This window comes from Musa acuminata, chromosome BXJ1-3 (assembly GCF_036884655.1).
Source record: "Musa acuminata AAA Group cultivar baxijiao chromosome BXJ1-3, Cavendish_Baxijiao_AAA, whole genome shotgun sequence".
NCBI lineage: Eukaryota > Viridiplantae > Streptophyta > Magnoliopsida > Zingiberales > Musaceae > Musa > Musa acuminata.
Window position 1 is genome coordinate 3,235,938 of NC_088329.1, and position 25,776 is coordinate 3,261,713.

The 25,776-nt window shown below is 40.1% G+C and overlaps 1 protein-coding gene, 2 long non-coding RNA genes and 1 pseudogene across 11 annotated transcripts; 2 read left to right on the top strand and 2 right to left on the bottom strand.

Moving 5' to 3' along the window:
* Positions 1 to 1,333: 1,333 nt before the first annotated feature.
* Positions 1,334 to 10,289, top strand: LOC135617072 (uncharacterized). 5 transcript variants are annotated; one of them, XR_010488604.1, is made up of 5 exons: positions 1,334 to 1,472; positions 3,036 to 3,142; positions 8,375 to 8,822; positions 9,026 to 9,108; positions 9,598 to 10,133. It is a non-coding gene; the product is annotated as an uncharacterized LOC135617072 (long non-coding RNA). The 5 variants fall into 5 exon arrangements; XR_010488602.1 differs by having other exon boundaries at positions 8,375 to 9,108; positions 10,078 to 10,289; XR_010488605.1 differs by having other exon boundaries at positions 8,375 to 9,108; positions 10,100 to 10,289.
* LOC135617065 (glutamate receptor 2.7-like) lies at positions 1,846 to 8,636 on the bottom strand. The gene is made up of 5 exons (XM_065116971.1): positions 8,504 to 8,636; positions 5,233 to 6,563; positions 4,328 to 4,640; positions 3,657 to 4,063; positions 1,846 to 3,110 (listed from the first exon to the last, which is right to left on the bottom strand). The coding sequence occupies exons 1-5, from the start codon at positions 8,625 to 8,627 to the stop codon at positions 2,574 to 2,576; spliced, it is 2,712 nt and encodes a 903-aa protein (XP_064973043.1). The 5' UTR covers positions 8,628 to 8,636; the 3' UTR covers positions 1,846 to 2,573.
* A 1,030-nt stretch (positions 10,290 to 11,319) lies between the features above and the next one.
* LOC135617097 (uncharacterized) lies at positions 11,320 to 25,772 on the top strand. Of its 5 annotated transcripts, none has more exons than XR_010488612.1 (4): positions 11,320 to 11,557; positions 11,763 to 11,900; positions 13,144 to 13,223; positions 25,583 to 25,772. It is a non-coding gene; the product is annotated as an uncharacterized LOC135617097 (long non-coding RNA). The 5 variants fall into 5 exon arrangements; XR_010488613.1 differs by lacking the exon at positions 25,583 to 25,772 and adding an exon at positions 21,707 to 22,774; XR_010488610.1 differs by lacking the exon at positions 25,583 to 25,772 and adding an exon at positions 14,774 to 15,018.
* Positions 14,946 to 18,681, bottom strand: LOC135617084 (glutamate receptor 2.7-like; annotated as a pseudogene).
* Positions 25,773 to 25,776: the final 4 nt, after the last annotated feature.

The window sequence follows — 25,776 nt, forward strand, 5'->3', positions numbered from 1 at the left end:
GGGTGCACACAGATGCTTCCAACACCCACCTCACCTTAAACTCCTCCACCTTCTTCCCCACACCCCAAATCTGCCTTTTTCCTGACGAAAACAACACCTCAACTGCTCTCCTCTCTTGCAATCAGTCTCCTTTGCTGTGTGGAGGATGATCATGATGACCACACATCTCAGAGGCCTTGGCCCATGTGAGGGTGTCACCCACTCTTTTCCTCTTTGGTTGTTTACTGCATGGATCCATGCATCTGTTGTTTCTCCTCTCCTCCCATTCACTTGCATGGATTCTTTCCAGTGGCCCTCCACTGTCAGTTCATATGCCTTATCTTTTTGGTTTACCAACAACAGGCACTTCTTCCCTGTTTCTTTTACTGTCATATTGGGTTCCCACTGAGTGGATCAAACCTTGCTAATATGCTTGCCTTGTATTGAAGCAACATGATAAATGGGCCTAAACTTTCATTCACTTATTTTGGGCCTAAAGATGGGTTTACATATGGGCTATCTTGGAGCAAGAACATGCACACACCTAGCTAATTACATATACCCTATAGTTACAGTTAGACCTCTTTAGCATCTCGATTTCTATACCTAAAAAACTTGTATCGAAATCCTTATTAGACCTTTTTACCATTTCGATCCTTAGAGTTAAAAAAGTTTACGGTGAAACATTTAATCCAATTAGGTAAAGCCCAATGACGTTAAGATAAATATTTTACTTTTATAACTATAAAAATTTCAGTATAAATTTTATAAGTATAGAGATCGGGATGCTAAAGGTATTTAACTATAAGAATTTGAATATAATTTTTTTAAATATAGGGATCGGATCCTAAATTTTTAACTATATGGGGTTTAAGATTGAATTACAATAATTTAATAAATATATTATTATCAATTTTAGTTTAAATATTTTGTTGAAGCTTAATAATCCCATAAAATCGGATCATGACAATTAATATGTCAAATAATATCATAGCAAAGTGGACATTGAGTCAACTAAGCCTCACATATACTATGAGTAGATTTGATTATAGACTAAGTTGGATCCTTTAGTGCAAAGACTATCATACATTCCATCACGTTGGATATTATGAGTCTAATGCTACACATCCAAATTAGGTAAAGCAAAAGATTATAGTGGAATATAGAATTTTTTTTTTAATTTTGTTATCATTTTACGGAACACGAAAAAGTGTCCATCCAAATAGTTGAAATATTATGATTTATATTTATTATTATAATTAATTTCTTTGTTGTATGATTGAATTATTTTTCTTTAATAGTTATTTAATTTTGTTCACATTTTTCGTTAATGAGAAATTGCCACGTGGATATTGGGAGGTGCGCGAGGTGAGTGCTCGCTTTCTCTTTTTCCCTTTGCTCGACACAGCAGCGGCAGAGAAGGGAATGCGAGAGAGATCAGAAGGCAGGGAGGAACAGTAGGTCGAGGGGCGAAGAAGCAGCTCTCCTGCGAAGTAAGTTTTCTTCGTGTGTCGAGAGTTGTTCTTATTTTTAGGTCTATGACTTCTTTATGTTGTCATCAAGCTCCGGTTCCTCGACATGTCACCCGAGAACCTCGATAGGTTCCTTTGTCTTGAACCACTTAGCTTGATTCGTTCGACACGGATCTGATGTGGAAGAGAATTGGTATTAGGGTTTCTTGTGTTTTCTGATTCCTATGTCAAGTTTTTCCTAGAAACAAGATAGTAAGATAGATGTTCATCTTGTGCATTTAGCTTTAATCATACTGGATGCACATTATAACATTGTGGTCTTCCAGTGGATGTAGTCGCAGACTCATCTGTGGTTGAACCTCTGAATTCTATAGTGATTTCCCGGCGTTGGTCAAAATTCTTCTTTTCACACCGTCTTTGCAAACTCCAGTTATAATGCACTATGGGTAAGAGAAATCAATGATCGTTGTGCCAGATCTTTTTATTTATGAAAAAATAGAAAGGCCAAGAAGTGAAATATATAGGAGCCCTTTGATCTTTCATCTTAGAGGATTATGGCAATTCATTCGTTTTCATTAGCGAAATTTCCATGCTATAACTTCTCATCAGCATACAACTTTTCTCCATTATATTAACTCCATATGCACAGTTATATATATAGAGCCATTATTGCAACCTTGAAGTAGGCTTCTTTTAGTTCAAAATGAGGGAGGTAAGAGAAAGAAAAAGGGGAATCACGGAAGCACTGACCCATGGCAAACAACACCAAATACTGCTGTCAGGGACTCATATGTCACCATGCATTGCGTTAAGTTTAAAAGCGTCAACTTAAATCATAGAACTTTGTTAGGACTTCATACTTTGAGCTCTTGTCGCTTGAAATTTTTTGCCTATGGTTTTAGTTAGTGGTATATGATTCTGATGGGATCATCTTCGCCTCCTTCGGTTTACGGGATTTGGAGAAATGAAGATCTGATCACTGATACTTGAAACATCTTTGAGAAACTCTTGGAGGTTTTACCATGAGAATGAGAATGAATTAGAAAATGATACATGTAGTGAGCATAATGTTCATATGAAGCTCATATTTGTAACAATTACAACAACAGTACCTAGTTGACCTTATGCAGCTATCCTGGTAATCTCTCCAGAGGAGCTTTCTTCCACTAGGGGGTAATGGGTTGCATCCGAGTCAGTCATAAGAAAACCTTGTTGATTCGGTGAGTTCTCACAGGTTGTGGCTTCAGGGTCTGCCACATCTCCATACTTACTGTTGGTAGCAGGAGATGTATTATAAGGTCCATCAGCCCGAAATGTGTAAGAGTCCATGTCCTTGTTGTTGTAGTATCTTGCCCAAGATCCAATTCTTTGCCAGATTGGCTTATTGGAATCAATACCTTTTAGTTCATGCCAATTCTTATGGAGGAACATAAGTAAGAATATGAAGAGGGCACAAGTCGATACCACTCCAGTGATCATAAAGAGTCCCCAGAAGTTACGGAAACTAAGATTATCTGAGCTGATAATGCTACCTTGTTTTAGACAAGCATTCTGATCCCCAAACCATTTCCTCTCTATCTGTAGGATGCTGTCTCCATCAGTCAAATTCAGGATTGCCCTTGAAACATCAGGAACCAGAGGGGAACCTTTGGGAAATACCTGCAGGAGTAGCAGGTGCTATCAGAATTAAGGTAAGCATTTGCACAATCATCTAATAAGCATTGTAATATGGTTCAAGTAACAATTAGTTTCCTCATTACCATCACTAAGTTGCAAGTATTTCTTTACATTTGCATTTACAGTTGAATATATAGTTCTGAAACAATTCATTGTTATACATGGAACTGTTTGATATCAAAGTAAAGTTTATTGTTTTTATCTCACTTCATGATGTTCATTTGACACAATTTTACTTGGACCAAGTTTGGTTGTGGCGGAGACTAAGAATGTTGCAGACCAATATCAGATTATGTTTCGCTGAAGAAACAGAAAATACAAACTAACTTTAATCCAATTTTCTAGGAGACAGCTCATATTCATTGCTTTGCTAATTTGCTGATAAATTCAAGCCTCTGAGAACTGTTGCATTTAATAAGTAGATCTACTTTCTGACTTCTCTTTATGATTTACTAGTTTTCTTTTGTTGTAAGTATTTCTACATGTGGAAGGCTCACAAAAGAGAACAAGAGAAATAACTGAACTCACAAATCCAAATCCTGCAGTCTTATAAATCGGTCCAATCATAGTAAATCCCGTGCAGTGCTCTGCAAGAAATAGCTTGATGTATGGAATTTCATGGACAATAGCTGAAACACCACCATTCTGACTTCCCTTTGAGAGGGCCTCAAAATATTCCCCAGTTGTCTCATAGGCCCTCAACTTTGACTCATCAAAGTTTAGTTGCTTCAAAAGACCTTCCACAAATGATCCTTTATGATATCCGACATAGTCCCCATGCTTAAGGAGCTCATGCACATCAGTCACTGTTGGTTGAAGCTGTTGCACTGTGAGCATTGACGTCAAGCTAGCAGTGTAGCTTGATGTGAGTACCAACACCACGAATACCCATACAATTACAACAAACTTAGATAAGATATTCTCTATCTTCTCTCCTGCAAGCAAGCAAGAAAGAAACATTTGACACGATTCCTTTTGTCCAAGAAAGGGAAATGGTTCAAGCACACAGAAGGAGTGTCTTTGAAGGAAAAAAGGGCGAAGCATATAGGTGGGTCAACAATATTATGAGGCTGAAAAGTTCATATTATCCAACAAAATAGAAGTTTCTGAATGCTCTTTAAATTCAAGTGACATTTTTGAGTAACTGGTGCTTGTGCTAAAATTTAATACTCGTAGGGCAGAGAAATCTCTTACGCAACTGTGCGAGAAGACTAGTGTCGAGAAAGAGAAGAAAAAGATGGTCCCAAGCTGCTGGGAGAAGGGTCCCCTGAAATCAGTGTTTATCCTGTGCTCCATGACCCAAATGACAAAGCCTGTGTAGATGACAAATGCCAAACTTCCCAGCCACATATCCAGAGTCAATGGCTTTAAGAAAACCCATGCATTCTTCTTTGTACCATCTGTAACGGGAACTATCATTGATACACCTGATTCGGTAAATGGCAATGTGAAATCCACGTACAAAGATCTATTGTGTCTAATTGTTACATCCCCCACCACAGCGTCATATTTCTGTTCTCGTCCCATAAAAGCACAGGAGAAACAAGTTATTGTAGTAAAATATTTTATGGCAAATTTAACGGACACTAAATTTGTGCCATTTAAGTGCAAGTGGAAAATTGAAAATGCTTGTTCCACAATTTGAAACTTATAATAGTCCAGAAAATGATCATCTGTTCTATTTAATAGTTCAGACAATTCTGAGAAAAGCTGATTAAGCAGTCCATTACTTGCAACGCAAAAACTTGTCCGTATCAGTTATTATATGAGGAAGATTATAGTGTAATCCTTCTAACCACGTTATGTAATTAAAGACTATATTAAGTGGATTGAAAATAAAAAAAACATTCAATATATGTAAGAATTTTTAGTTGTAACTCTGCTTCCTCAATTTGTCAGGTAAACCATGAGTGGAGATAAACCATTTACAAACCACAACCAATATCCACGATAATTTATTGAACAACTAGAAATGAATAAATCGATTGATGCCAAAGTATCAGATTCTTAAACAGCATGAAATCTGTTGTTTAATTATACTAGATGCACTACTTGTTATTATCATTAGTTAGCTACATCTTTCTTGCTCTTATTCATTTCTCACCTGAAGATAGACTTGGTAGGTGAGATCATTATATGAACCTCCTAGCTCCCCTTGTATAGTCTTAAATGGAATATACTCATAAGGAATAGAGTAGCGTAACTTCTTTATTACTGTTTCAAAAACATCGATGCAATATCCATTTCCCATGGTTGAATTTGTAACAGGATCTGTTTCTACATTCATGAGATGAGGAAATCCTTGGGTGACTGGAACTCCAATCCTTAGCTTCTTTCCACTTACCGGAATCTCCCATCCCTTTGGCACTGCATTGTAGTCCCCTGGCCAGATCACAGTATTCAGATCAGTAATCAAGGTTGAATACCCTTTAGTATTATTCAGCTGTTTTGAGATTCCATATTCTGGGGTCCAAAAGCCTATCCCTCTTTCTCCTTTACCAACCACATTAATTATTTGGAATATAGAGGATCGCAATTGTCTATCGATGAGATAAAACTCACCACTTAAACCTTTAAATCTACTCTCCAGTATTGCTTTCAAAAGCTTTGGACCATTCATCGAAGCTCCTAACGTTTCCAAGACTGTTGAGTTTGGGACAATTCTCGGCTTTCTAAAGCTAGCAACTTTGATACCGATCTTCTCAGCTGCCATTGCCACGGCCCAAACTGTATCATAAGCCCATAGTGCAAATATGCTCAATTCGGCTTGCTGATCATTGGGATGATCTTGCTGAAATCTCCGCTTCCATCTGGTAGTGAAATCATCAAGTTTTCTTGTCTTGGGTACATACAACTTCACCCCTAAGGTGCCCTGCATTGATTCAATGACAGAAGGGTCAAGTGAGTCTATGATGTTTGCGAGACCATCACTCATTATCCACACAAACCCTCCAGTCATCATCCCTGCCTCCTTAGCATTTAAAAAGAGACGGGAACCCATAAAAGATGACACGTGCACAATGAAGATCCTTGTTTGCATGGTCATCAGTTTGTAAAGTTCTTCCATGATTTGATCATCGGTTGCTGATACTGGTATGACACTGTGATAGGGTACACGTGTATCTATTCCTTGCAAGGCATTTACCAGGATAGGTATAACACCCCTACCATAGTCAGTGTCCTCATAAATCAATACCACCTCTCTCCATCCATAAGCCTTGATAATGGAGGAGATGCTGTTCACCTGAGATGAGTCATTCAATGTTGTTCTGACAAAGTATGGGATAAGGGAGGAGGTCAGTGTGGGGCTTGTTGCAGAAAAAGAGATAATTGGAACCTGACTTCTGTCACCAAGCTCCGCAACAAAAGCTGCTTGAGAGGATTTCTGGGGTCCTATGATGACTTCCACCTCAGAGTTCTCTATCAAATCCAGAGCTGGTACATATGAAATTAACAGGTTTCAGCTGGAAGAAAACTGTAGTGGAAGAGCTTAATAAAATTCTACTGGTTATAAAGCATTGAACAATATGTGAAGGGAAAAGGAACCAAAAATAAATAACCCTTTTTCCATTTGAGAAAATTTAAAAATAACTTATGGGAGTAAGATCCTTAAATCCCAATTTTGTGTCAAGACATATTATAGAAGTTTCTAGCATTATGTGTGATGGGGAACATCTAGATTTATAAAGGATTTCAGAAGAATTTATACTAGGCAAAACAAAAAATATCATTAATTAGTTGGTCTAGAAATTCTAAAAATTGTGTGAAAATGTGAAGTGTCATTTGGTCTTTTCTAGGTGTAAACATTGGAACTCTGCTTTTGTAAAGTGTGCACTTATATTAAGTGCACTCTTTTTCTTCTCTGCTATAATAAGTTCTAAAACTATTTAGGTCTCTTAAAAGTCACATTTTTGGTTTCTAGGAGGTATAAAAGTTTCCTAGGAGGTTACTCTTGGTGATCACTGCTTACATTGATTGTCCTAAGGCTTCTAAACCCCTACAAATAGTAAGCTTGTCAATATTATGAAGAAACGAAAAAATCTTGCATCTTCTCTCTTCTCTAATCTCTAATCTTAATCTTCTCTTTCTGATTTCTTTCTCAGATTTGAAGAAACACTTCAGATTTCTTTCTCTCCTCTCTAATATCTAATCTCACTCTTCTCTTGTTCTATTTCTCTTGCTCTCTCTCTTTTTCTCTACCCTATTCTACATCAATATGTTTGTCATTTCTATATCATGTTAAAAATACTGGACTGCAGACCTGAATTTTATCCTCTTGTTAAAAATACTTCATATGAATGTAAATCCAAGCGACAGGTGGATCAAGCTGTCAGCAGCATAGTATTATGTGGTACAGCAAATCCCATTCAAAATTAATGATAAAAAAATAAATTATTCGAGATTAACCAGTATTCATCTTTTGTGAAAATTATACATATAACCTTAGTTAATGTGCTAGATTTTCATTAGTAATCAATGTGAACACCTTCATGGATAAGAAGAATGTGGAGGATCTGAACCATTATTAAGTGTTAATTTTTGGTGAATAACAAAAATTGAAACACTATTGCAATTTTTTGATTTTGCTCAAAACTTTGTTCAACTTATGGTTGACTGGAGAACTTGTCCAATTACAAAAGTTCAGAAGAAAGACTTTGAAGGTTCCAGAAATAAATTTCAACTTCTTAAACTGACCTAGATTGTTTCTGATTGATGAATAAAATACTCGTAGCTGTATAAGAGTTTACGTTTTCATGGTACTCTTCCATGTTTTGTTCTCTTTCTGTTTAGTGTTTGTTTTGTTCTTTTATTTTCCCACTTTTTGCTAAAAGGGAGCAGGAGAAACGTACTGTGACAGGGAAAAACTTGCATTTTAAGCAGTGGATACTTGCTGTATCACTCTGTTCAAAGTTTGTGGTATTTATTGTCTTGTCATAATGCCATCCATAATTTATGGTCTATCTTCACATATTAAAGGCTCTTTCTTATTCTCATGGTAAGAGTAGTAGGTGACCATTGACTTTCTTTGTATGGAAAATAATAAAGAAATTGTCAGCTTACTTTTTAGAACAAATCAAAAATGCCAAGTTGACTTTCTTTGTTATGAAACTGCTTGACACTTTCCTAGATTCTTGTGAATGGTTTTCACATTGATCAAGATAATAGCAACTATACATGAGTCAGGCAAACATTCCTATATTATTTCTCTTGATTAACCTGAATGGATTCGTATTCTACTAATTTAGGTACAAGAGAGTGGGATGCATAACTGCAGAATTAGAGTTACTGCTGTTTTGTTCATCTTTTTCTCCTTGTTGTGGAAAGAAGATGGGCTTGGACTACTCAAAATGAGATATGGAAGAACAAAAAGCTACCTGCTGATGCAGCTTGGATCACATCACTCTTGGAATCCTTGGTGTGGAAAACTATCCTGGAAGTGTAGTTCCCATGCATGGCATAGAAGTCCTCAACTGCCATGGAAATACTGGTAGAACCCATCTTCCCCACCAACGTGCCCAGGTCGAGGATGACTCCTACATGGAAAGCAGCAGTCGAGTTCCTGCTTCCATTCTGAGCTGCTGCTGCTGCTGCTAGAACAAAGCATGAATAAACAAAGAGGAAGAATCGAGTTGTTCTCTCCATGAGCTATGGTTGTCCAAAGCAAACCCAAAAAGGTCTCCTTTATAGATGCTGGTAAACTCTGAAGTCAACTACCAATTTTATACCTGAACAAATTAAGTTAGGCTTTGGAGGGCAAACTGGTGATTATGCATTTTGATATCATATCGGATGGTTGAAACGGTGATTGTTGTTGGGGAGTTTGATAGATTAGATAGTATCCCTCTTTTCAGCATAATATTACATGATTCTATTTTGTTTTCCCTTTCTTGCGAGAGTTTTCCTTGAGGAGCAGAAGATGGAAGCTCTTCGGGTGGTGATTGAAGAGGAGAAAGATGAGGTAGTGCACGACCCTTAACAGGTAGGGATCTTTTAGGTTTTTCTTTCTCTCTATATTGTTGTTTTCACTGCACAAATGATTTTGGTATGATCACATGAACATCCTCTCTTGCTATATATCTGGATAAAGAATGTGTTTTCTTTTATACTATGTATTATGCATGCGAAATATTCATCCAAGAAACCTGATAGCATTCTGAATTCCTAGAGTTTCCTCCCACCATCATTGGGGTGGGAAAGGAATGTTGTTATGGCTGCGTGCAGCCATACAGCAACCCTATGAATAGGTGAAATTCTATGCATATACCTTTATATGATATCTTAGATTGTTACACATGGATGAATGCCTATCATGATGTATATGCATGTTATTGTGAAATACTTGATGTTGTTACATGAAGAGTTCCTGATGCTTGTGATATGATTATGTACGATATTGTGATGATGATTATGGACACTTGATTTTCTATCAAGGGTAGTAGGCCAATACTAATAAGGCGATTCCCTTCAGATGCTTATGAGACCTTAAGGGATTAGCGAGTCGTCAAACGTGATGATTGTTCGGTCTCCTGCTCGGGATGGAGGAGTTGTGTCGTCACCATAGCGGGTGAGACATCACTCCATCAGTTGTCGAGAGTGTGACATGATTCCTTTCTACCGGCTATCGAGAGAGTCGAGTCATCTCGATGAGTAAGACGTCTCCATCTATTATTGAGAGAGTGCATCTCGAGCGTCCAAATGCCATTGATGATATATGTGCGCAATGATGCATGATTGCATAAGTTTGATGATGTTATTTGTTATTATCTATAGAAGAATTCTTTTCTACTCTTTTTTTTTATTGACCCTATCGATTCATGCATAATATATGATTAGCTTTTACATATGATATTTATGTATATAGCATATTGTTGTTAGCTTACCCTTGACTTATTTCTTTTCTCTACTGCACATTTGTGCTTATTTTATTGTTTACCGGATTGCAACAAAGATTGAAAGGAGGATTCTTTCAGAGCTTGGGTGGAGAGTTACATGAAATGAACGAAAGACCAGACGACTTGATTGTCAGCTTGATGATATTTATTTTATAATATACATTCCTTGAAGATTATATATTATAAATGATTTGTAACTTTATAAGATGAATTTTGGGGTGATGGTTTACTCACAGTGCAATTTACTAGCTTGACAAAGTCTTTTACACGTTGGTTTGGCACATGTAATATATTACACTATCTGGATGTATTTTATTGAGCTACATGATGTCTGACTAAGACAGTAATCCCACATATTATTATTACATGTTCTAAGATCTTTGGCACCGTGCTTCGACTGCGTATATGCAAGACCTGATGCTTATTAAGCCACTGGAATGTGATATCGTCATCATTAGGAGTCGGCTCATTTTTTAATGGGAGTTAAGGAGTGATGACGGATTCTTTGTTGGTATCTCAATTGGGATCTCTTTTGCAGACTGCGACACACCATTTCCAGGCGTTTACTTTGTACATGAAAGATCCAAGAAAACAGATTGTCAAAGCGTTGACTAATTATTTTTCAGTTCCTGAGGTAAGAGGCTAACTATGATATAAGATCTATTTTTTCCCTTAAAATATTAATTTATTTTATAGATTTTTTTAAAAAAAATATATTTTGGATATTTTTCAATCAATTTGCTCATTTTATTTTTTTTTCAAATAGCGCTTCTAATTTGAAAATTACTCAAAGTGTTCCTGAATTTTTTTTTCGTTTGCTACAATATTTTTAGCATGTTACAATGTTTTGGCCATCATAACAAAAATACCATAAAACTTAATTAAAAATATTATAAATGATATAAATAGAATCTTAACATTAACCAAACTAACTATAAACCTAAAAATATAATATTATAATGATCTATAAGCTATGATAACCAGAGAGACACGATATAATATTACTTATAATATTTTTTAATATCATTTATAATATTTTTAGTATATAAAAATACTATAAATGTTATTAAAAATACCATAAAGGACCCAAATAAAAATATTATAATAATTAAAAATGATATATATATATATATATATATAATTTCTAAGGAAATTGCCCGTGAAATACATATCGTTATAATCGTAGATATTTTAGTCAGAGAACATATCGTTATAATCGTGTCCGAGAGATTATAACGCTTCGTTACGTGGACCCTTTACAACGAATACATAAAAACCGAGGCGCCGAATTCTGTTCGCCTCAAACTCTCCCGCTTCAGTTCGCGGCCAAAATACGCATCTCCTCTTCCGTCCGCTGTCCCGTAGGGTTTTCCTCATAGATCACTCCTATCGTTTCGGATTCCTCGTCAGGGATCACATCGGAGCAGTGGATCTCCGATTTCGTTCCTTTGAGGTTCTTTTTGTTCCTCTGTTATGCACTTCCTCTTCGTCGACGAATTCGGAGCGGGTTTTGTGCGAATCCCGATCGCTCTTCAGGTTCTTGGATTAGCAATCTCATCCTTTCCCGTTTCTTGGATGCACTTTGATTAGAATTTTGAGAAGGATAATTGTGGTACCAAATTTCTTTATGCTAATTTTGCGAACTGATTTGGAAATTGGGTTTTCCTTGAAGATCGAGGGTAGTATTCTCATTGTACTTTTGATCTAATTTACTGCTTTGTTAACTGATTGTATTTCTCAGATAAGCCACAAGCGATGAAAAAACCCGAGTCGGCGCTCTACTGTTTAGAGCGCTGCTCTGTGAGGATGCGAAAGCGAAGGTCTGTATACAATGCACAAATGGATCTAAAGCTTAAACAAAGATTTGAAGACCTAGGCAGTGAGTTTCATAGATTTATTTAGATAAAGCATTTGTTTGATAGATCAAAGATGCCTATCTCAAACACTTGCTAGATCAGCCTTTGAAGTTAAGTAATATGGAAAAGTAGTCTTTAAAGGGTTGATTTCATACAAAGTAGGGTCCTGAAGATTCAAAGAGAAGAACAGACTGAAATGCAAACTGCCAAAGTTCAAGTGGAAATTATTTAAGGAACTGGGTTTTGAAGACACCTGTGGAAATCTAATTTATACAACCCAATCAGAAAGTTCTTGAGCTTTTATAATTTACATCAATGAGGCTTAGAAACATAATAGGAACTCAAAAGTGTAAATTGCTGAGCACTTCAAGTGATAACTAACATAGATTATGTGGAAGTTTGCCCTATCTGAAAGATATATTAAAAATGTCCAGAAATTATGTAATATAATCACAAGTAAATGACTTGGCATGAATTGAGTTCATTAGAAGCTAAAGCAAATGTCAAATTCTCTTTCACAAGGAATGCAAATAATTTGGAAGAGTTTTGGATTTTCCTAACCAACTAGAATGGAAAAGAGAACCTATTGAAACTTTTCTTTTGCTTTATGTTTGAAAGTTCAAGAAACAGATTATTTTTTTCCCCTTTCGAATGATCTCTTTTTTTGCCAACTATCGTTTCTGCCCCCAATATTTTGGAATTTCATTAGATGGAACTATAGTTTGAGATTGTTGTTATTTTCTGTTGCGCAGAAAGACATGCATGCATGCACAAGCAGAGATGTAAATGCATATTCGATTTTGCATATTAATATTAGGAAAGGCTTATAGCAGAAAACTTAGATGGATAGGTTGATGTATTCAGATGATTTTGTTAGCTCATAGGCTAAAATGTGACTGAGTTTGTGGTTACCACAAATGATGGAAGGCTCCAATCAGCCCCAGCTTGAAATCGATTGTGAAAAACCATGCTCTTGACAACTGTACATGCTTACCAGGTTTGATTATCTAGTTTGAAACTGGAACAACAAAAGTTTGGAATTCCTTCTTTTCTTAACTATTATGGTCTTTGAAGTTATGTTTAAAATTTATCTTCTAATTAAACTAGTATGCCTTTGAAGTCTTCCTGGAGAATTTTTTTTTGCATTATAAAATCATTTGAGGATCTTGATATGCTTTATTTATTTCTTTGGATTAATTTTAAATTTCTTTTGTTGGAATTAGTTTTGGATATTACCTTTATTTTCTTTCCTTTTGCTTTTGCTAGTTTGATGATGAGGCATGGCAATGGCAAATTTAGCGAGAGCTGTGTTCTTTTGGATCTTGCTTTGATGAATGAGCCTACTGGTACGAGTCCCTAACTTGTGTTAAATTAATGCACATCGAGTTATAATATATATATTTTTTAGCTCAACAGAAAATTAATTTTTATTCAGCAAGAAAGCGAATATGGCCATCTCCTTTCTTATTAGAAGAGATCAAAACCTCCAAGTCCCAAGGAAACACATCATACCAGAATTCATTATAATGGTTTACCCTTTCAAACTTTGCTAACCAATGCGCAACACAGTAAGCTTCTCTAAAAATGTGCGTTATCCTATATATATTCACTGAAATGTTGAAGCAATCTAACAATATCTCGAAGTATGTTAGTGATCATCCAAGGAGGAGTTATCTTGGTATTCAACATCGTGATTAGGCTTTCCGCATCACATTCGATGTGGATTCTTTGTATGCCCTTATTTCTTGCTGCCAATAGCCCTTCTTTAATTGTGACAATTTCATTATGTAAGGCAGATCTATCCATGGTATCCCTGCATCTTGTAAAAACAGCAAACCCCTCATCAGTTCTCAAAATAAAACTTATATCATCATCCTGCTGTATTGAGCTTGTGCCAACCCTTCTCTAGTTTGCTAAGAGTCACATACACACTACTCTCAGATCCATTGGAACATGTGGTGCGATTACAATCTATAATGAAATTAACTAAAATTATGTAAAGGTTAGGTCTCACCCGTTGAGTTTAGCATCATTTTGGACCTTTCATATTATCCACAAAATATTTACAATAGTGACTTTCAAGATCAAGCTATTATCATGGGCCGTATCATTACCTTCCACGAGCCAACAGCCTTGCTTTCAAATATTTAAGTGCTAAAATTGTATGGCAAGCTTCTATCGATATAGTTGACACACTTCGAAAGTGACAACACATTCAAAAATAAATAAATGAAGAGGAATCTGCAGCCTGATTACACGAGGGACTGTTATAATATGCAGTTATTGTTTGATAGTCATTAATTGCAAATTGATTGCCTCTATCGTGATTGATATCAATCGATTTTGTCTTCACCATCAGTTCCCCTTGTTAAATCCTTTACAGGATAATGCGTCTGAAATTGTCCTTGTTTGCTTTAATTGTTTTTTGCTTTCCTAATATTTCCTATGGCTCTCTTGCTGAAACTTTTTTCTAGCTTATGACGTATTTTACAGTCACCTAACACAATTTCACTCGTTATATAAACTTTCTGCATAAGATATCTGATGCCTTCTATAACCATACCAAATGAATCGTTGAGGAAAATAGGTTTTGTAATGTTTCCTTATGCATTTCTTCATTGTGTTGTTGGCACCACGATGAAGTCTTATTATAGGTTTTGGTCTCCTTTCTCCACGAATAATATTGAACCTTAAGACTCATGATGCGTTTATAGAAATAAAATTTGATTCTTTAAAGAGTATTCTTCTTATTTAGATCCCTAATCTAAATTTAAATCTTAATCTATCAAAGAATTTAAATTTAATTAGGACCCTCCTAAATAGTTAAAATCTGATTAGGATTCTTAAATTATTTAAGAATCTTGACGAATCTAACGTGTGATTTAACAAAATTGAGGGCTTTAAGAAGGGTAGCAACTTTGTGTCATCACGGGGCTCCAGACGTTCCGAAGGCGGCATCCGGCAGCAACATTGCGGTTGTCTTCAGTCTTCAAAATGGAACCAGTTGTAGCCGAGTCATCTGCAAGACTGAAGGAAGCATCACATTCCATTCCAAGTGGTGCAGGAGGTGGAGAGCAAAATGTTCAGGTTATGAACAGAAGGCCCCATTAGACTTTTAAGTAGGTTTACAATTGAGTGGCATCAATGGAGTCCTGGTTAGATGCCCAGTGACAATGCATGAGGTTATGAGACAAACGGGAGCAGGACATGAACAAGATCATCACGCTTCCTGGACCTCAGTCATTTCTACGGGCTATTGGGTTCCGTAGAGGAGATTCCTTCTTCCGGCGAAGTAAAACTGAGCCGTGAATGATTGGATTTGCTCACAGGGCTCAAGGAACCCACCAGATGAGGCAGCGCTGCACAACTCCGGGTTGCGTATGTTGATTCATTTCCCCAATGTCTATAGCAGCAAAGTCATCCCTCTTCAGGGTAGGACAAGGCAGAGGCTCGTTGACATCATGATAGTACTTGAGCAGGACAACCATTTTCTTCCAAAGTGAACTCTGCCGCCCAGCTGCAGCTTGTAGCTCATCCCATTCCGTGTAGATGAATCTTGCTAGGAAGATCAACAATGCGAGCACCGAGACAACTCCTGTGATGAGAAAGAGGCCCCCGAAGCTCCTAAAGGCTAGACTCGAAGATGCCAAGTTGTTGCTCTGGTTTGGACAACTTGTCGGATCCCCAAACCATGCCTTTTCGATCTCTGTCATCCTTTCCCCTTCCGTTATGTTTAGGATAGCCCTGGAAATGTCAGACACCAGCGGCGACCCTCTAGGGAAAACCTACAGGACACAAAGATACAGATGCATGTTGGATTCATCTGCAACAAAGAAGAAAGGAGGTATAGAAACTTACGAAGCCAAAACCGTCGGTCTTGTACGTCGGACCGACCATGGCGAAGTCATCGCAATACTGCGATAGGACGAGCCTGAGATAAGGTATCTCATCAAAGAATGCATCGACCCCTCCGTTTGCGCTCCCGTTGGACAAAGCTTCAGCGTACTGCCCAATCGTGCTGTAGTTTTTGAGCTTTTGCTCTTGAAATCCCATCCTTTTGAGCATACCAGCCACGAATGATCCGTCTTGGTACCCAATGGAGGCCCCTGATTTCAAAAGCTGGTTCACGTCGGTCACCGAAGGCTGAAGCTGCTGCACGGTGAGCATCGATGTCAGGCTCGCTGTGTAGCTCGACGTCAGTATCAGCACCACAAACACCCAGATGATCACCACGAACCGTGTGAGGTTGCTCTGCAGCTTCTCCTCTGGAAAAACACAGAGCAAGACCAAACGAGTTGAATTGGTTGTCATCATCCACTCGGAGTAACGATAGGGGTCATCACGATGAGGACATACTATGCGAAAAGACGAGAATGGAGAAGGCGAAGTAGAAGATGATTCCAAACTGCTCCAGTGGTTTCCCAGCAAACTCCTCGTTCTCCCGGTGCTCGATCACCCAGACCACGAACCCAGTAAACACAAAGAAGGCTAAGCTCCCGAGCCAGAGGTCGATGGTCAGCGGCTCCAAGAAGATCCACATGTTCTTGCTCTTGTCCCCCTCCACCGGCACGATCATCGACACTCCTGATTCAGTGAATGGCATTGTGAACTCCACGAATTGAGATCGGTTGGCAAGGATCGTGGTGTCGCCCACCACTGCATCAAAGTTCTGTTCACCATCCAAATTAGTTGGAAGACACACACGATGGTAATCTCATTTACTATCGCTATTCAAGCGGTGTGGCACGTGAACCAACCTTCAGTTTAACTTGGTAGACGAAGTTGTCGTAAGATTCGGACGAATTGGGGAAGGGGATGTACTCGAAGGGGACGGCATATGGCAGCGAATCCATGACGGCCTGGAAGACGTCGATGCAGAAGCCGGTGACGGTGGTTCTGTCGGTTGCCGGATCCGTAGTCACCTTCACGAACTGGTCGAATCCGTGCTTGACCGGAACGGCGATCCGGAGCTTCTTTCCGTTGGTGGGCATCTCCCAACCTTTGGGCACGTCCTTCGGCTCGCCCGGCCAGATGACGGACCTCAGGCCCGCATCGTTTGTGGACTCGAGATCCCTCGAGATCCCGTTTCCCGGAGTCCAGAACCCAATCGTCCTCCCGCTTTTTCCGTTGACATTGACGATCTCGAAGGCTGACGACTGGAGCTGGCCGTCGACGAGCTGGAACTCTCCTGCCAACCCCCGGAATCGGGTGCCCATAATGGCTTCCAGTAGCGCCGGCCCGGTCTGGCTCACGCCAAGCCGCCCCAAGTCGGTGGAGTTATTCTCGGACTGTAGGCTTTGGAAGGCTGTGCGGGCTGATACCGCCTTTTCGACGGCCATCGCGACGGCGCGGGCCGTGTCGTACGCCCACAACTGGAAAACCGTGGGGTCGGTGGGTTCGAGTGTGGGGTTGTCCTGCCGAAATTTCCGCTTGAACCGGGCCGTGAAGTCGTCGATCTCCTCGGATCGGTTCACGTAGGGCCGCACGCCGATCACGCCCTGCATTGCCTCGGCGACCGTCCGCTGATCGAGCAGGTCGAGGACGTCGGTGATCCCATCGGTGGTGATCCACACGTAGCCGTCGTCCATCATGCCCAGCTGGTGTGCCCTCCGGAAGAGGCGGGCGCCGAGGGCGGGGAGCATGTGGACGACGAAGACGCGCGTCTGCATGGTCATGAGCCTGTACAGCTCCTTGTCGAGTTCGTCACTGGTGGCTTCGGTGGGGATGACGCTGCGGTAGGGGACGCGGGCATCGACAGCTTGGAGAGCGTCGATGAGGAAGGGGACGATGCCGGCGCCGTACTCGGAGTCTTCGTAGACGGGGACCGCCTGGCGCCAGCCGAAGTACTGCGTCACCGCGGCGATGGCGTCGACCTGGGAGGAATCGTTGGTGGTGGTGCGGACGAAGAAGGGGGTGTGGGCTGGGGAGAGGGACGGGCTGGACGCCGAGAAGGAGAGGACGGGGACCTGCGTCTTGTTGCCGATTTGGATGACGAAGTCGGCCTCGGTGGATGTCATAGGCCCGATGATGGCCTTCACTTGGACGTCCTTCAGCATCGCCACCGCTGCCGCAAAGCGCAAAGAGTTAAAGAGTTAGACGTCACGCCAAAAATGGACAAAATGCACCTTTCATTCCGCAATTTGGCCCTCGTTACACGGTGGATCAGAGCCCAAGTGGCCACATCCAGAAGGTACGATTTGCTTGTTTGTATTTTATTATTTTTAGTAATTCGAACGACGACTTTGACAAGTCCAAGTCAAACATGGTAAATTTGACTTGCAAGCATAGAACAACTACGTGACTGGAGTCATTTTTTGCTGATTGCTTGTCATTCCGAATGCAAGTTTCTTTATGGAATCGAAATCTCAATCACAGCCCCCAGTCCGTCTTTGGTTTTCCTAAGTATCTGCTATATGCCGTGAGATCGGTGGTGCCATACTGGGGAAGGGGATTGATTACCTGCTGCCGCTGCCCCGATGGCTTCGTTCTCCGAGTCCTTGACTTGTAGAACCACCCTCGTGGTGTAGTTTCTATGGACGGCATAGAAGTCTTCTATCGCCATCGAAATGCTCGTCCGGCTCATCTTCCCCGGAAAAGACTGAAGGTAGAGAATCACGCCGACGTCCACCGGCACGGTCGAATTCTGCGCCGAAACCAGTACTCCGAAGTCATAGCGGCCGGCGAAGAAAGAGAAGCAGCAGAAGAACACGAAGGAAGAGGCCAGGAAGGGAAGATGGAGGGATCTTTCCATTAACTCCAACCGCAGCATCCCCCGAGCCAACCGAGTAGTACTCCCGTCCTTTTAACGGCGGAGGTTGGCTAGAAGAAGAAGGAACAAGTCAAAGTAGGACAAGAATCTAGCGTGTCTGGTTTACAAATCGGTACGATAGCTTTGACATATATGGTTTCTAAGTGTAAGTATGCCACTCCATAAAGCCTCGGACTTTGAAGGAATCCGGTCACCGCCTTTAAAACTTGAGGAGGGGCTAACTACATGTTGCCTCTACTTAGCTGTTTTCGATCTTTATGTTTTAAAAAGTTATATTGGTATCTTTATGGTTAAAAAAATAAAATAATTAGATCTATTTACTCTAATAATATCAGGTTTTATTAATAAAAATATAAAAATAAAAGATAAATTTTTTTTAAGTTTGATAATTGATGGCATTGATGGCATATGATAATGCCACTAGTGTCGATGTTGGCATATGATAACACCGATGGCGTCGGTGGTGGCGGACCCCTCCCCCTCCCCCCTTTTCCCGATGTCGAGTGATCGTCGCCCTTTGCCTCCTCGACCACTTCCTTGTTGCTACCACTCCACCTCCCCCCTCATCCTCCCTTTCTCCTTCTCCACCCTCGCCCCCAGCATCGAGCATGTTCGCCACCTTTGCCATGGCAACTATGTCATTGTCCTTATGTTGAGAAATTTATGGTGATATCATATGCGTATGGAAAGAACAGAAACAAAAATTATAAATTTTTTATATAAAAAAGGTTTTTTATTATCGTGCAAAAATTGGTGTACAAAAACCCGTGAAATCAAAAACTACGTGTAAGATAATTACCTAAGCATATCGTATATCCATAAATTTCTATAGATATGTGAGAGAGGATGAAGGAGGTCAAGCGTCCTCCTCTCTAACGGTGATCCATGCGGTAGGGGTTTTGAAGATGCTCCTCAAATCGTTGCTCAAATCTTCTCGTTGTGTGCACCATGCAATCAAGAAGGGGCCGATCTTTCTTGTTGTCCACACGTCCTAAATATGGGTTGTTGGTTGAGGAGGAGAGGTGGAGAGGAGAATAGGAGGTGACAGCAAAAAATCTTAGCCCTTTTGGTTCTTTCATATTTATAAAGGTCCCTTATCAACTTAACCCTGATTGATCTTGTCATATTGGGTATTGGATTTTTATCTAATTACTCAAGCCTCTCAAATTAGTGAGCCTCTATATAATAATATCTTATTAGCTCTTATTTGATTTCATCTATGAGATTCAATAATTCAGGGGTTTAATGGATATCCAATAAGATAGGGGCTTTAGCGGATATCTCATATCCAAACCTTTATTTGTCGCAACACCTATCATATGCATGTGACCCTTTGGGCTCAATATCGAGCTGGTCGTGAGTCATACATGTCAAAACTCCTTCTGGCTCAATGAATTATTATCTCAATAATAATTCACTCGACTCATCGACTGCGGATGCACTAGGCTATTATGCTACAATCCCCATACGATATGAGGGAATCCAATCATTTGGATATATCTGTCTTGAGTTACCATATATATGTAGTTTTTTATCCATCTAATATCCCAAAAATTATATACCGATCATAGTGTTATCAGGTCTATACAGTTTCTACTCGAGTCTTGTTCTAATCGGATTCTTCCGGAGAACTCTTTCTCTCTCTCACTCCGAATTACCTTGGCTAAGGATTTGTTTAAGCAAGAACATATGAAATATTCCTCTTATGATACCACAAGCGGATGATCCTCTATCGACACTCAATAGCCCTCGTAAGGTTGATTGTCACTCTCGATGACCATATGTGTTATATCTGAAACTTCTAAACTTATAAGTCATGTATCAAAGAGTGGAGTACTCATACTGGACATCCTTGGTATCTTAAGTCTAAGGACCAAATACACTATTGGGACGATGGAATCGTTGTCTGACAATAATGTATCATCAATCATTCAGCATTCCATGAGTATATCAATCAGTGAACTCATTCTCTAATAAGCACTTACATTATAGTCCTAGTGTCCCCATATGAGCAGCTATGAGATTAGCCGCCTCCATTATATGGATAGATATATAACATACCGATTTTTTCAGTTATATCGATGTCTCTCTCGAGTAATATATGACCAAAATTATTTATGGTTTGTGTTTAAAGATGAATCGGTTTCATTATCGTGATCTTATCATGATTTGATTCCCATTGTACAGATCCATTGATATCATAATATATTTATATGATAAATAATATAAACTGAGAAATTATCATAATAATAATAAGTAAAAAAAGTTGATGTGATGTCTCTTGTGTTATTACTCGCATGATTGACTTGCCCGACTAACATCTCATCCACGCTCTCTCCTCCATCTGCCCCGTAGTCGTCTACTAGTCCTATTCCCTCACCTGCCCTCCTCTTCAACTTCTTCATTGGCTGATGGTAATAATTTGATGGAAAACTTAGAGCGCGAAGTCTTGGATGATGGTTATAATTCATTCACGATAAGGAAAGCCACTAAGTGTTTGATTCTTTTACACGATGGTTAAACCAACGAAGTCTTGACAACGATGGTAATAGATATTGCGATTGGGAAAACAAAAAACAGAGACGGGTGACATGTAGAAGATGCGAGGGCCACATCTTCCTCATCTCGATAATGTATCGGAAAGCGAGGCAAATACTATCCACTCAAGTCTCTATTGAGACATCTAAGTTGGTTAATATATTATTACACAAGTAATAAATCCTATATTCAAGTTTTAAGAAAAATACTACTTGCTCAACATGACCCAAGACTTTGATGGAAAACTTGGAGCGCAAAGTCTAGGATGATGGTTATAATTCAAGTTGAAGAAAGCGACCAAGCGTTTGATTCTTTTACACGAAGGTTATACCAACCAAGTCTTGACAATGATGGTAATAAATATATATTACGTTTGATTCTTGTAATGTTTTCAGCGTTGGCATTATCAAATCCATCAATTATGTTACTGGTCGGATGCACTCGAAAGACTTTGGGAAGAATGTAGAGAACTTTCTTATGCAGAAGAAGCACAATAATCTTCGTTAGTTATGTGACATGTAGGAGATGCGAGGGCCACATCTTCCTCATCTCGGAATGCGAGGCAAAGACTATCCACTCAAGTCTCTGTTGAGACATCTAAGTTGGTTTCAAATGCTACCTGCTCAACGCGGTCGATCCATGACTTTGATGGAAAACTTGGAGCACGAAGTCTAGGATGATGGTTATAATTCAAGTTAAAGAAAGCGACCAAGTGTTTGATTCTTTTACGCGAAGGTTATACCAACCAAGTATTGACATCGATGGTCAAAGATATATATTATGATTGGAAGAGAAAAACAGAGACAGATTGCTTTCTTTCTTGGGATGTTTGCAGCGTTGGCAGTATCAAATTCATCAATTATGTTGCTGTCGGATGCACTTGAAACACTTGGGAAGAATGCAGAAGAAGCACAATAATCTCCGTTAGTTATGTGACATGCAATTAATATGGTTGGAAAATTCTAAACCTTGATTTGACTCAACTCATGGAGAGAAAGAAAGGGACGAGCATGCAACAAAATACTTTGGAGTTTGGTCATGGAGAATATAGCCTCTATTCTACGTTGCTTGTGTTGGTGAAGGAATCAGCATGGTTCGGTTCGATCCCGGATGTGTAAGGTCGCTCAGGTGGAGACTCGGACAGCGGAAGTGCGTGTCGGGTGGGTTGAGCTAAGAGTCTTGTTGTTTGTTTCTGCGTCGCCAACCCCTGCACACGGGTCGAGATCGGGAGAGGGATTTTCTGACTCGATCCTTTTGAAGCTTAAGTTAGTGTTGAGTGATAAGAGTGAGTTGAATATGTGAAAAGTCCTCCTCCATCTGATTAAGGAGGGTTAGCTTTTATACTTACGAGAATGAGTTGGTCGTACGGGGTCAATTAATTATAGTCGGCTTAAGTTTCTGTGCGACCGTCGATCGACTTGCATGGATCAGCATCGTGCGGTGCCGCCTCAAGCTTTCTGGGACGATTGTACTGTGATGATATCGTTTCATATGGAGGGGGTGGCGAGCGGCTACCTACCACGTTCGTATCATTATGTCAGCTTGTTTTGATCAACGTGCGCGATACCAAAATGTGCCCTATCAGCTTGTAACCCCAATCTATCGTGAATTAGGATGCTATCAGCATTGACTATTATCCGATCACTTCATGTTTTTTATTCTGGATTAGAAAAGTCAACGATTATTTTTTTTGACGACAAGTCCAAATTAATGGAGTTGACCTCATTCATGCGTTCTTAGTGTTGAAAGAATAATGTTGTGGTGACGCGGATTGCTTTTCTGTAGCTTCATAAGTGTCATCAAACAAATTTGTTTGTCTTGTTTACTTGGGTATCTTTGGGGACAGAGACGATCCTTGTTCTTGTCGGGCACAGTGTGATGAAGCTTCACGGTGGTTTCTGCGTCTATTCATGTGTCATCATATTGTACTTCTCTAGATTATTTTGTCGTGGGAATGTGTGTCCATCAGATGCTGTTCCATAGTATTGTAATCAGTCGATGAGGAGAGAGAGGATGTCAAGTGGATTCAACGTCGTCATTGCACTGAGACGGGAGGATAGAACGACTGGCTCGTCTCTTTGAGTCCTCCTGCGAGTGCCAACTTGTTCCTATAAAGAAGTTGCCAAATGCAGAAGGTCAATGGCTGACAAGATCTCGACATTGTCATGCGGGAATAGAAGGATTTGGACTCGAAAGACAAGCAATAGATTAGACGATATAAGAATGCATCGGATGCATAGTTGTTGTGGGAAGGAATTTTCATGTCAATCGTGAGATCATCGGCGACAGGGGTAGTCTTATTGTGAGGACGTCCTCTTGTGTCAAGGAATGGCCGCCGCCCCAAGAGAGGAAGGATGTAGAGGTGGCTGCACGAGTTGTGTTATAAGATAATATAGATCGGATCATTAAGATTCATTATTGCTCGATCAAAATTTTTGGATGTAATTAATTGGAGATACCGACCAATAGTTGTTGGCGAAATAAAGAAAGCAATCATGTGAATTTTGGATGATGAAAGCCAAATATGAGTGAGGACATCAAAAGTTACTTGGCCAAATATAGTGGAGCTTCTGTAGTTTATAGGGCTGTAAACAGATTGGGATCCAAAGAGAAGAGGAAGGCATGATTCAATTTATTTTATTTCATTCTTCATTCATCATCAAAAGATTAGATAGAAATTTTCTTTTATTCATCTACCTCTTGATCTAATTACACTGATCATTTTGTACATTCTATAGTATAGTATAGTATAGTATAGTATAGTATAGTATAGTATATATATATATATATATATATATATATATATATATATATATATATATATATATATATATATATGACACCACATATCAAATAAATAGATATTTGATAATATCCTTATTAGGGATGAACTTTGCTATAGGGCTTAATGTGGAAGGAGGGTTACTCCTTATTAGGGACACTCCAATGAGGAGGTGCTACCCATGGCCCTAGGCCCCTTTGAGCAACGAGGGTATGTGCCCCCCTTCCAACAAGCTGAATGTCGAAGGAGGGCCGAATGTTGCATGAACATCCTTCCAGTACCCCTCCCAATGAGCACTCCAATGAGGAGGTACGACCCATGGCCCTCGGCCCCTTTGAGTAGGGAGGTCGAATCAAGACCCGACCACCCCCCCCCCCCCCCCCCCCCTTTCCAGCAAGCTGATGCTAAGGTATATTTGCTTTCCTACTCTCGCCTACGACGATCAAATCAAGACCCAGTACAGTGGACTAATATCAGCACTCCCACCCACGATAGTCGAATCAAGACCCGCTACAACAGAAGTCGCTATGGCAAACTGATGTTGATACTCCAGCCCATGATGATCAAATCAAGACTTACTATGGCGGACTAATATTGATCCTCTTGCTCATGCAGTTGAGCCAACACTTGCTACTGTGGACCTACACTCCCACCTAGGCGGTTGAGTACCTACCCCTATAAGTAAAAGAAGGGGTAAGCCCAAAAGAAGACCCAACCTCCCAAGCATAAAGGAGAGGCAAAAATGGAGAAAGAAACCTCTCGAAGCAGAAGGGGGGGGGGGGGTCAAAAAATAAGAGAAAATGAACTCTCGTGTGGAAGGGGGAGAACGAAGATAGAGAGGGAGGAAAAAAAGAGAGAGGTCTCTTAAGTCAACACTCATCTAAATAAAAAATTGCCCCAATAAGAAAGTACACCCCACCCCAAATGGGCCTCGAACCAACCACAACGGTGCTAGTAACAAACCCAAAGCTAAACAACGATCATGTCACTACGTAGGAATGCAAGAAAGATGACATCCTTTGATACCTCAATTCAAAGCTTTAAAGAACATCTTTTTTGGGGGCGGGGAGGAGGACAAATGATATGGATAATCCTAGACATTGCCGGCTTCCTCTGCCACATGGGCTAAAAGACAACACCCAGAACAACAAAGCACAAGGACCAAGGGTTGCACCGCTTACCTTGGCTTCTAGAAATGGGCCCACATGACCTACTCATGATTGATACATCAACAGAAGCTATGCCTCTACATAATGATTGACGGCATGATCCGACTTCACAAGCCTTTCCTTCCGAACGATCGGTAGAGGGATCACGTCCTACTTGACCCAAAAATGTAAAGGGATCAACCGGAGGAGCCCTCCCAAAGGTCCACCCTAGGCACCAGAGGACACACGCCAGCAAGCCGATCTCATTAATACCTCCACCATACAAGGTAAATGAGGCTTTGTCGAACATACATCCAAGCCACTTAGCACCCAAGTATAAAAGTTGATCCCCGGGCCAAGCACGGGCAAGCGAGCAAGAGCTCTTCACTCTCTCATTTATATCTCTCTCACTTACATTGTTAACCTCTCCCTCTCTCTCTTTCTCTCTCTCTCTCTTTTTGACTTCAGCATCGGAGGGATCAAGTCAAGATGCTCCCGACGCAAATCTATTGTGAAGGACCCTCGACGCCATCCGGTGACGTAACCAGAAAATGACCCAGGCTCTCCAACCCGACTCCACCATATTAAGGGTTGGACTGCCCCCAACAAGCTCCCTGCACAAGATCGCAATGCAATGCTAACCCTTTGTGTCAACAAGAGGG

What these genes read in the sequence shown, in the direction of transcription:
- LOC135617065 (XM_065116971.1), bottom strand. Translation starts at nt 8,627, where the DNA reads ATGGGTTCTACCAGTATTTCCATGGCAGTTGAGGACTTCTATGCCATG. An exon ending in CCTACCAAGTCTATCTTCAG is followed by an intron (nt 4,641 to 5,232) that starts GTGAGAAATGAA and finishes GGACGAGAACAG; the next exon opens with AAATATGACGCTGTGGTGGG. An exon ending in GACACTAGTCTTCTCGCACA is followed by an intron (nt 4,064 to 4,327) that starts GTTGCGTAAGAG and finishes GCTTGCTTGCAG; the next exon opens with GAGAGAAGATAGAGAATATC.